Below are 11420 nucleotides of genomic sequence, written 5' to 3'. Positions count from 1 at the left end.
ATAATAATACTAATAATACTAATACTACTACTACTAATAATAATAATAATAAACAAAAACATGCATTTGATTTATAGCAGAGGTGCCTAGTGCTATATATCATTATTTTTGATGATTTGAGGCTTGACTTGAATTTGACTTGACTTCATGCTTCTCCTCAAATAACACAACAGCTTTGTATTGCATATGAATGAAGTGTCTTGCCCAACAATACAAAACCAGCATGCATTGATCATGTGGGATCAAACCACCAAACCACAGAGTCACCGCTCCCAAAACTACTTCTATGGTTGATCGATTCGCATATCATACTTATAGTTAGGGTGTGTACAGTATCTTGTGCAGTCATTGAAGTGGAATCCATACATCAGCCTTGAGGTTCATGGGTGACATCACTGCTGTTGTCCTACATGCATCATGACATGGAGCTCTGGGCTATACTATTGTGTCTTGTAGTTTCAGTTATTTGACATTACTCACATATTTACATGCTGCTCCAACAGAGCTGCAGCCGACTGCCAAATCTGTCATTAACTCTAAACTTAAAACATAAATGCAGTCAATTTAGGGTCTAGCTTATTTTCCCTACTCTAGCTCACATAATATTGGACTAATCCAGGTCTCACCTTGACAGCACTGAAACTAGAAGTGCACTGTGTAAGGTTAATGCCCTACTGTGTAACATTCCAGGCAACACAATATCATCTCTAAGAAGACAAGCAGGTGTCGGACCCTCCTCCAGAAAAAAGACACTGCATCTTTAATACTACTCAACTCAAAAGGTAACAATTGAACCAACTATGGTTCTCTGAGAGGAGAGAGAGAGAGAGAGAGAGAGAGAGAGAGAGAGAGGGAGAGGGAGAGAGAGAGAGCAAAAGAAGGGCTGAGAGAAACACAATGAGGATGGGGTGAGAGAGAGGAAGGGCAAAAAGAAAACCAGTTTGTTTGGGCATTTCCCTAAATTTCACAGCAAGAGTGTTTGATGTGTTTAACCTCCACACAATTGTAAATGGATTGGAGGGTTTCTGCAGATCTCTGGGTCTTCTCAGACTGGTCTGACTGGATCTGACTCTGTGACTCTAGACCAGGGGCTTTGTAAAGATATTCCAGACTTTAGTCACTTCACTGACACCGTGACAGAGAGAAAGGAATAAAAGATAAGGGGTTTTCATACACCATGGACCTGTCAAACCAGGTAAGAATATGCCATTCTTAAATAAAATTTATGATAAATCAAATATATCATTTTAGAGTTTTGATAAATGTAGATTGATGAATGATAAAAAAAAAAAAAAAGTTTTTCAATGTTTTTCTAGATATGAAGTGTTGATTTTACTTATAACAATGGTAATACTGAGTGAATTTGTGCTGTTTATGGGTCTGTTGCACATGACTTTCTCTGCACGTCTTATTCCTGCTGCAGCTGTCATATAGATGAAAGTTTAGCATCTGCACTGTTTCTGCTCTGTATGTGGAGTCTTTGAGCTTCCCTCTCATACAGTCACCTTTTGAAATAAGCTTTAAAAACCTTCACTAGACGGTGGACTAGGGCAACATAAAGAGTGTAGCCTAATTCAATTGTTTCTACAGACTAAACAAAGGAAAAATGGGCAGGGACATGTAGATGGAAGTAAGTTCCTCCTGATGGAACAGGATCATCTGGGTGGAAGCCTGCTGCAGATCATCTTGTTATATCTGGAGATGGGTTTGTTTACCAAGCTGGACAGTAAAATGGTCCCATTGAAACAGATATGTTACAAAGTCACCATGAATTGTTTTAATTCAAAACTTCCACTGTGTATTTGAATATGTGTGTATAACTGTGTTTGTGTTACAGGTGATGGCTCGGCTCAGAAGGAGAAAATGCCTGCTCCACGTGTGCATACCCTGTCTCATGCCCTGTATGCTGCTGCTGTTTCTCTACACAGCTGCTATAAAGTATGTGGTCACGAGGAACCATGCCATGGGGAACGCTCTGTGGGGCAGTGTGAGCGATTATGTTGTACCTCCAGTCAAAAAAAAGCCTCCAGACCCCAGGGACCGTTTCATTGCTCCGGGAGCTGTAAAGACTGAAAAGTATGAGTCTACGCCCAAAGTATTTTGGAACAAAAAGAAAGAAAGAGCTCTGTGAAACAAGCTCCAGAAAAAGGTGGACCTTCAGTTGAACCCCATCCTGCATCCAGGGGCCCCACAGACGGCTCCAGACACCTCTCTGCTCTCTCAATCTCTCTCTGAGCTCAAAGACTCTGCTGGACACAGTCTCCTCACAGAGCAGCTGCAGTACCATGTGAGCTTGATGAGCAGACGGCAGTACCCAGTGCTGCTGCAGCCCAGGGGCCAATGTGGGGCTGGGGACGCACAGGAGAGAGGCCACACCCTTCTGCTCTTGGCCATTAAGACCTCGGCCCTCAACTATAGGTATAGGCAGGCCATTCGCCAGAGCTGGGGCCAGGCAGGCTGGGTGTCTCCCCAGAGGAGCATGGGAGAGGGGAGGGGGGCTTATGTACGCAGGCTGTTTCTGCTGGGAACAGTGCACTCTCCAGACTTAAGGAACCGGACCTCTGACCTCCTGCATTTGGAGAGTCGACATTATGGAGACATGCTGCAGTGGGACATGTGGGACAGTCCTCTGAATGGGACAATGCAGCGACTGCTGTTCTGGAGCTGGTTCAGAGACATTTGTGGACACACAGACTTTGTGTTGGAGGGGGATGATCAGGTCTTTGTCAACACTCCAGCACTGGTGTCTCTGCTCCAGGAGCAGCTGGACAAACCATGCAGTCACCTGCAGGACTTCATGATGGGTAATGTGGTGAGCCGAAGACAGCCTGAACGGATCTTGCACTCACAAGAGTTTATCCCTGAAAGCTTCTACAGAGGGTGGTACCCACCCTTCACCCGCGGGGAGGGGCGGGTGTTCTCCGCGCTGCTGCTCGAGCGCCTGTTTCTGGTTTCTAATAGGGTGCACCTGTTCCCCATTGAGCAAGTTTACGTGGGAATATGTATGTTTCATCTGAACCTGTCGCCCACCCATCACCCTGCCGTCCTCCCCTCTGACTGGACTAAAGAGCAGGAGGAGGAGCCCTGTGCTGTCCACAAAGTGCTGTTGCTGCGCACACACAGCCACACACACATGCTCCAGCTATGGGAACGCTCCAACACTCACACTGGTCCTTGCGCCAATTCCACTGTGCCCCCACTCACCACAAGGGGCATTAAAGTCACCACTGGGGCAAAAAAGCATGTTTGGTTACAGTCATGGCACAGTTTATGGAAGAACTTATAAAAACATTTGAGCAAATACCTGAAGTGCTCCAGAGTCTTCCTGGAACTATTCACAAGATCAAGTTTGAAGGTTCCAAAAGTGAGCTCAGAGAAACACATGAGGAGAATATTGCATTATGGTTCGACTGTATGTCTTCTTCTGTAAAGCACTTTGAATTACTTTGTGTTCAAATTGCGCTATGCAAATAAACTTACCTTGACTATAGACAGACTAGAATGGACAAAACTGATACCAATACAATTTAAATTCATGTTCCCGGGCAATGTTCCCTCTAATTTTTCACGAGTCTGAGCAAACTCCCTGAGCGGTCCCAGTACCACTGTGAGTAACATCAGACCTGTGCACTGTGGTTATGCTGCATCGCATCCATCCAAGTTAAATGGTTTATTAAAAGGATCAAATTACCGCATTTACATTTCTGTTATAAGACTTTTAATTAAGTGCTTTAAATGACACAATCTTAATTAAGTGCTGAAAATGACAAAAAATCTTGCTCATGACCTGTGTAGTATGTTAATGCAATTGGAAGTATAAATATTTAATTTTAACTATGGCAAAATATGAGCTTCCAACCAAACCAAGCCAACTGTAAACTCCAATGTTGAAAACACACTTAACATTTTTATGATAAAGCTCTGACTTGTATTATGAGTATAAGTCATTGTGTGAAGCTTTGCTTGATTTTTACAACTCATAAACTAGTGACAGTATTCAATGACCAATACACACTGAGAGGAATCTGTATCTGCACACCCAGCTGCTCTATTACTGTACATTTACATATCATATCAAAGCACAATATATAATGTGTATTTGTATATAAAATATATTCAAAATAAGTGGTATGGGTCAAAATAAATACGAGGGTCATTCGATAAATAAGGTGAATTTTTCGGTATAAGGACTTTTAATACAGTTTGAAGCTTACTTTTTTGTTTGTTTGTTTTACTCGTTTTTCACATGGATTTAATTTCTTTTGCAGATTAAAAAAAAAAAAACTTTGAGAGTTTTGGCGATTAACAAAGATGGCCAACCAAGAAGCATGCTCCAGGATTGACAGTCAGTTATCAAGTTTTTGGTTGGTGAAGGGTGCAAACCCATTGAAACGTGCTTTGCGAATCATCCATAAAGTCGGATACTTGGAGCACACACATGCTTTATTCATATATTCAAAGCTCCTAAAAATTCCTGATCTTGTAAAATATGTTACATTAACTATACTATTTAAAGCTTCCATAAATGTGTTACCGAGTAAGCTGCAAGTTTTGTTTACAGCCAAAGAGAGAACATACAATCTTAGAGAATATGAGAAATTCAAATTGCCTATAGTTAGAACTACTCGAAAAAGTTTCTGTGTATCGGTATGTGGTGTTAAACTTTGGAACAGTCTGGATATACACATCAAGCAATGCCATAGTATCAGTACGTTCAAGCATCGATATAAAAATATGATCTGGTCGCAGTATCTAGAGGAAGAGTCTTAATATAATTTCAGTAATCTTGTAATGCTGGCTTTGTATCTACCATTTCTTTACCATTGTTGGTATTTGTTGTCCATTACCATTGTTGGTATATGTTGTCCATTACCATTGTTGTATTTTGCTGTCCATTACTATTGTTGTATGTATTGTCCATTACTATTGCTGTATTGCTGTCCATTACCATTGTTGTATTTTGCTGTCCATTACTATTGTCGTATTTATTGTCCATTACTATTGCTGTATTGCTGTTCATTACCATTGTTGGTATTTACTGTCCGTTACCATTGTTGGTATTAATAACTTTCCTTACCATTGTTGGCACCTTATCCAATATGATGTAACACTTAAGTTGCATAAGTCTAACTCATAGTCCTCAATGTAATCATGTAATACAATCATGAAAAGGAAGTAAAGTATGCTAAAGTTAAGAAATAATAGCAGAGGGGGTGGGATTAAATAAGTTTTCTTCTTCCCACTCCTTTTTGGTCAATCGGAGATACTCTTTTTTTGTGTGTGTTTTGCTTGTCTGTTTTTTGTTTATTTTTCCTTGTCTCTTGTATCATGTGTTGATTGACATCGATTGTGGCTGCCTAGGCTATGCAAGAGAAAAGATGTCCATTTGCCCAAGACAAATTAATAAAAAAAAAAAAAAAATTCATAAGAGAATGTCAACTGTGTATGGTTCGATCACCTCAGGAGACCTCACTTCTGTGAGCCTCCCAGGCCTGCCTTCATCCTCAACACTGCTCCGTCCTTTAAACAATTTAGCCCACTTGTAGACATTTTTTTGGCTGAAACATGTGGCACCATACACAGTTGACATTCTCCTATGAATATGGGTTTGCACCCTTCACCAACCAAAAACTTGATAACTGACCGCTGTTCAATCCTGGAGCATGCTTCTTGGTTGGCCATCTTTGTTAATCGCCAAAACTCTTAAAAAATAATAATAATAATAATCTGCAAAAGAATTTAAATCCATGTGAAAAACAAGTAAAACAAACAAACAAAAAAAGAGTAAGCTTCTAACTGTATTAAAAGTCCTTATACCGAAAACTTCACCTTATTTAATGAATGACCCTCGTATATATTTACAAACCACACACTGCAAACAGTGAACAAGCACACACATTTCAAAATGTAAACAAACACACACTGGAAACTAAAAATACACTGTACATGTGTCAGTGTGACAGTCATTCTGTGACAGAAGTTGGAGGATCGAGTCCCGCTCGGACCAACTTCTGTCATTGTGTCCTTAGGCAAGACACTTCACCCAAGTGGTGTGTGCGTGATGATTGGTGGTGGTCGGGGGCGCAGATTGGCATTAGCTAATGCTAATAATTACACATAATACACATTTGACCCACAATTAAGTCAATAGCAGAATAAACCACGCTTACCGATCAGGAACAGCATCCAGTCCATCAAATCATAAGGTCCTATACTCCTCAGTCCACCGTGAGATCTTCACTCGGTTCCACGAATCGCTCCGGGTCCGAGATGCCTCTAGTTTAACTTGTACAAACATCCACAGTGTCCGCGGTCGCGTACTTCCTTTGTTTTGTCCGTTTCGTCATGTTTAAAACGCAAAACCTATGGAAGCCCGTTTCCGCCATGAAAAAAAAAATAAAAGCCCCACAGAAAGTCGAAATTACGAGTTTTAAACTCGTAATTATGAGTTTAAAACTCGTAATTATGAGTTTAAAACTCGTAATTACGAGTTTAAAACTCGTAATTTCGACTTTTAAAACTACTAATTATGAGTTTAAAACTCGTAATTATGAGTTTTAAAACTACTAATTATGAGTTTAAAACTCGTAATTTGAACTTTTAAAGTCTTAATTGAGCTTGTAGCACACTGCAACTGAGTGTACAGAGCAGAGGAGACAGGAGGAGGACTGTTATGTTTATCACCTACATACTTTTAAAAAATGAATAAATTAAGCTCCAGTAAAGTTTCTGGCGTCTTGAACAAATCAGTGGGCCCTGAGTGCTGTTCTGACCACTCATGAGCTGTGCTCTGTGTCTGTGAGCGCTCGTTTTCCTGGTCTGAGCAGAGTGCCAGCTGGTCACAACCCCGCTGGTTTATTGAGGAAATTATTAAAATACCAAATTCATTTAATCAAAATTGATGAGGTTCACTTTTTGTAAATGTTACATTCCCAAAATTACGAGTTATAAACTCATAATTAGTAGTTTTAAAACTCATAATTACGAGTTTTAAACTCATAATTAGTAGTTTTAAAAGTCGAAATTACGAGTTTTAAACTCGTAATTACGAGTTTTAAACTCATAATTACGAGTTTTAAACTCATAATTACGAGTTTTAAACTCATAATTACGAGTTTTAAACTCATAATTACGAGTTTTAAACTCATAATTACGAGTTTAAAACTCGTAATTTCGACTTTCTGTGGGGCTTTTATTTTTTTTTTCATGGCGGAAACGGGCTTCCATACAAAACTGCTACAAAACAGTGCGTAAAATTACGCAATTACGCGCGCGTAATTTTACGCGCGGATATTTGCCCGAGGGCGGGCCGTCGGAACGTTAAGGGGTTAAACAGCACTTAAAATCATTAGCGAGTTTTCACTCCACATCGGTCACATCGGCTAAAACTCTGGTAGCGGCGCATGAGGACGCCTGTCAATGACGTGGATCAGCTGCGCAAATACGTATGTGAATCACATAATTGTCTGGAGCAGCTCGTCCCCGGTCACACTCACTGACTCACATTGAAAAATAGCGCAGAATGAATTGTTGTGTGTTTATTTTATTTTCAACTCCGGTTTGATTTTTTTGTGCGCAGCACAGATTTTCTGTGCGCGGAGACCCTGTCAGCAGTGCGCAATTGCGCACGCGCGCAGCTTGGAGGGAACAGTGTTCCCGGGTCTGGTAAATGACTAAAATAAACCTATCCTGCTTCTTTTTACAACTCCAGGACTCAAAAGGACTCACTAATATTGTGTTCTCTCCACTGAGGTTTCCTGGCAAAGAGTGTATAAATGTTGAAGGCTTAGCTTCTCTTTAGTACAGTATATTATTCGATATAATGGGCTTTCAATGGGACAATATGTAGACAATGCATTTTTTTCTTGCCTGACCACTAAATGAATAAATAAATAATGTGGAAAAAATGAACTAGTTCATTTTAAACGGTTTGCAGGGGTCAAACTTATGCAATTAGAAATACTTTCTAATTGGATCTAGACAGTACACATCTGACTTATTTTTACCTCAAGAGTGGTTTACACAATATATCTGTACTGGGGCAAGACACATGTTGCCGAAGTAGATCACCCTGACAACGCCACAGTTTTGTAATGAATCAAAAAATGTGCAATAAATGCTTTGGTTGAGGTTCATATGATGCACTAATAACAAATGGACCATCAAATTAAACACAAAAATATCACTAATATTAGTAAAACCTTAGATAAGACCGCAAGAAACCTGGATTTTTATACTAAGGGAAAGGCATGATACTCATTTTTATACAATACCAAAATATACTTTCAACACAAAATATCATTTAAATAATTGAGGGCTTCTTTTTTATTGTCATGTGATTTTACAGTATTTCTAATGCCAGTACAACTCTATTTCTATTCAGGAAAGATCCAGCTTTTGTCTTGTTTATGTAAATGTTTTAAAAACCTTCCACCAGAGGGTAGCATTTCTTATTTTTTGCTGGGGGAAAAACTGTATACCGGTAACTTGCACACGAGTGAATTGTTGTTTTGTGTAAACTACGGCTGCAGGAATTTTTCTGACAAGCTTTGCGATTAAATTTATATTTTATAATAGGATTCTGTTCAAAGTTCACATTTTAAACACATCTGAAAGAATTGACAAAAACATTGAAATATGAACTGATACATACAAGAATCACATTTCAGATAAAAAATCTGCACTACAGGGTTAGCAAAAGTGGTTTGATTCAAATTAATGGTATAAAAAAGTATAAAAGAATGTTTTTTTTAGAATTCACAAATTTCCAATATTTGTTAATCTCCTATACCTTTGATTGAAAACATTGGTCTATGTCTTGGAGCAATTTTGAATAGTTAAGTATTTTGAATATTACTTCCAATGCAATGCATCAAGATTTACTTTTTATCGTTTTGGTCAAGTATCACTATCAGCATGAAGATTTACCACCTTCTAAATACAGAAAAGGAAAAATATAATTTGAAGCCAGATTTGAAAATACATGCAATTTTTTACTCCATTGAATCAAGACAGTCGAGCAGAGCAATATAGCAATATGTTCATTACAACATTACAACAGGATCAATTATTTAGCGTATTACTCGGTTTCGTCAAGGTGAAATATTGTGAATAGCCTAAAAACAGCCTAAAGTCATTCCAGTTTGTAGATTTCCAAAAACAGCTAAAAGGAAATAATACTTCCTTTTAATTAAGTCTTTTATTGCGAGTCCAACAGTAACAGCTCAGATCAAGGTTTGCGCTCGGTCCTTTCCTTATTTCCTTCCTTGTCTCCTAGATCCTCTCCTTCACTCTCCTCCTCACTCTCACTGTAGTGGTAGTTGCGGTGGTTTGTATTAACAAACAAATCACTCTCGTCGTCCTCAGAGTCACTGTATTCATCTTCGTCATCCTCTCCATCTGCATTTTTCTCCTCTTCTGTCTTTTTGGGGTCAGTCGAGGTTTTTTCCTGCGCTGTTGCCTGGTCAGTGAACGCCTCTGGCCTGAAATGACAGCAGTGAATAACAATTAGTGGGCCTTTTGGAAAAGAAGAAAAATCTATAAAATATAGTGCTCAAGAATAGTTAAAATAGGTTTAATAAAGCAAAACACTGCAAGCTTCAACTCTTAATGTAAACATGGTAGGATTCGCCATTTTATTAACCCTTCATAAGTTTCATCACAACTTCGGAAAGGCTAAAAAGCATTTTGGTACTTGCACAAGGTTATTATTTATTTATTTTACATATTGTATATCTCATGTCATGTAAAGCACTTTGAATTATGTGTACAAATTGTGCTCTACAAATCAACTTGCCTTGCCAAATATTATTATTGCTACTCTTCTAATATGTCTGCAATTGCTCAAAAGAAAACTAGACATAATGATAGGTTGTGTTCATGTTCTATAAAATTATGCTGTCATAAATTTAAATGCAGGACAGAGAAAGATTCACTGTTTTTGGAAGAAATATCCAAACTTATGATCCACACAATTGAATCTTGGCTCCACATGTTGGACCTTGGGTGGGATTGGCTTCACAAACTTTCCATATTAATCTTATGACTTTAGGTCCTTTCAAATGACAACACTCACAGGCCACAAGTATGCAGACCTTGTCAATCTATCACATTACGTGTTTATTGCATGATGTAAAGATCTACCAAAGCTGTTGCTTCTGCAGATACTGGATGTGGTCTTTGTACAGAATGAAGCTGATCTCTGCCTTCACTTTTTCCCCTTCTTCAATAGGGTCCACAATCACAAAATCACCTGTAAACATAAAAAGAAATTCCTAAATTGAGCTAAACAAAATAGGTGACAAGATACCATAGAAGAGCTCTAACTCATTGACAACACCATATTATAGGTTCCAATAAGCAAACAATACAATGCAAAATTCTTAATTAATCAGGGCTGTAATAATTAATTGTAATATTCCTGATTGTTGACTATTAAAATAATCACTGACTGTTTTAATAATTGAGAATTGTTATCTGGATTAAACAGATTTTTTAAAAATATGCTTGGTTTAATACCAAAAAAGCACTATTGTTATTAAATGAAACTGGTAAAAGAATACGTTATTTGTAAATTCTCTCCATCTAGAAGACTTCAGTCAGCATCATGTTTACCTGTAACTGGTTAAAATGTGTTCTAGTTTGCAATAAACAATCATTTGACTAGTCGACTACTAAAATAATCGTTAGTTTCAGCCTCGAGCCAGATTAAGGTACATGTTAATGTTAACCTTAAGGTATTGAGTTTAATATTATTACACAACACAATAACACATTTTGTCATTAAATGCTCACCTCTTTTGATCCAGATGTTTTTACGGAACTTTGTGGGCATGCTCACGAGAAAGCTGTCCCCATCCGCGGTGACTATTTCATGCAAATTATTTCCCCGACTTCCAATCACCTGTCATGTTACAAAAATTGAGTACATTTTGGACTGCCGTTTACAATAACACCTAAAAATATGATGAACCATGTGGAACACGTACCTTTACTATTTGTTGATTACCAGTCGGCATTACGAAGTCTCCCAGAACTTCTTTGACGACATGTTTGCGCTTTGTAGCTTGTGACATTATCTAAAATTATGTTTTACTCGTTCTCCAACTGAAAAATACGAATTATTACAATGTTAATACATACAAGTAAGGTATCTTGTACAAATAAATGCTAGGATGTAGCTATCAGAAACAGACAGGGCTATAATGCTAGGGGGCTAACTATTTTATAACGTGGTCTAGTAACGTAACAAATTATTACCTTGTGGAATTGATATTTCTAATGTGACAGATTATTAGTAAATCCAGTTTGAATGGTTTATTAAAGAATTAGACCGTAAAATACGTCTCCACTGCACCTACGCTCTGCACTTTGCCACTACAGTAAACCCTCGTGGAGTCAGACCGGAATCACGAAAGGCT

The 11420-nt window shown here is 38.4% G+C and overlaps 2 protein-coding genes across 2 annotated transcripts; one reads left to right on the top strand and one right to left on the bottom strand.

Annotated features, from left to right (window-relative positions):
• Nucleotides 1-1177: 1177 nt before the first annotated feature.
• Nucleotides 1178-3286, top strand: si:dkey-160o24.3 (N-acetyllactosaminide beta-1,3-N-acetylglucosaminyltransferase 2). The gene is made up of 4 exons (XM_055225065.1): nt 1178-1195; nt 1591-1734; nt 1838-2062; nt 2162-3286. The coding sequence occupies exons 1-4, from the start codon at nt 1178-1180 to the stop codon at nt 3284-3286; spliced, it is 1512 nt and encodes a 503-aa protein (XP_055081040.1).
• Nucleotides 3287-8551: 5265 nt separating this feature from the next.
• eif1ad (eukaryotic translation initiation factor 1A domain containing) lies at nt 8552-11389 on the bottom strand. The gene is made up of 5 exons (XM_033974150.2): nt 11260-11389; nt 10989-11106; nt 10795-10903; nt 10144-10252; nt 8552-9482 (listed from the first exon to the last, which is right to left on the bottom strand). The coding sequence occupies exons 2-5, from the start codon at nt 11073-11075 to the stop codon at nt 9230-9232; spliced, it is 558 nt and encodes a 185-aa protein (XP_033830041.1). The 5' UTR covers nt 11076-11106; nt 11260-11389; the 3' UTR covers nt 8552-9229.
• Nucleotides 11390-11420: the final 31 nt, after the last annotated feature.

The sequence above is a fragment of the Periophthalmus magnuspinnatus genome, chromosome 10, assembly GCF_009829125.3.
Source record: "Periophthalmus magnuspinnatus isolate fPerMag1 chromosome 10, fPerMag1.2.pri, whole genome shotgun sequence".
In the NCBI taxonomy this organism is placed as follows: Eukaryota; Metazoa; Chordata; class Actinopteri; order Gobiiformes; family Gobiidae; genus Periophthalmus; species Periophthalmus magnuspinnatus.
This window is presented reverse-complemented; position numbering and strand designations above follow the sequence as displayed.

What these genes read in the sequence shown, in the direction of transcription:
- si:dkey-160o24.3 (XM_055225065.1), top strand. An exon ending in CCAAGCTGGACAGTAAAATG is followed by an intron (nt 1,735 to 1,837) that starts GTCCCATTGAAA and finishes TTTGTGTTACAG; the next exon opens with GTGATGGCTCGGCTCAGAAG. An exon ending in GTTTCATTGCTCCGGGAGCT is followed by an intron (nt 2,063 to 2,161) that starts GTAAAGACTGAA and finishes GTGGACCTTCAG; the next exon opens with TTGAACCCCATCCTGCATCC.
- eif1ad (XM_033974150.2), bottom strand. Translation starts at nt 11,075, where the DNA reads ATGTCACAAGCTACAAAGCGCAAACATGTCGTCAAAGAAGTTCTGGGA. An exon ending in GTAATCAACAAATAGTAAAG is followed by an intron (nt 10,904 to 10,988) that starts GTACGTGTTCCA and finishes GTAACATGACAG; the next exon opens with GTGATTGGAAGTCGGGGAAA. An exon ending in CTGCAGAAGCAACAGCTTTG is followed by an intron (nt 9,483 to 10,143) that starts GTAGATCTTTAC and finishes CTGTCATTTCAG; the next exon opens with GCCAGAGGCGTTCACTGACC.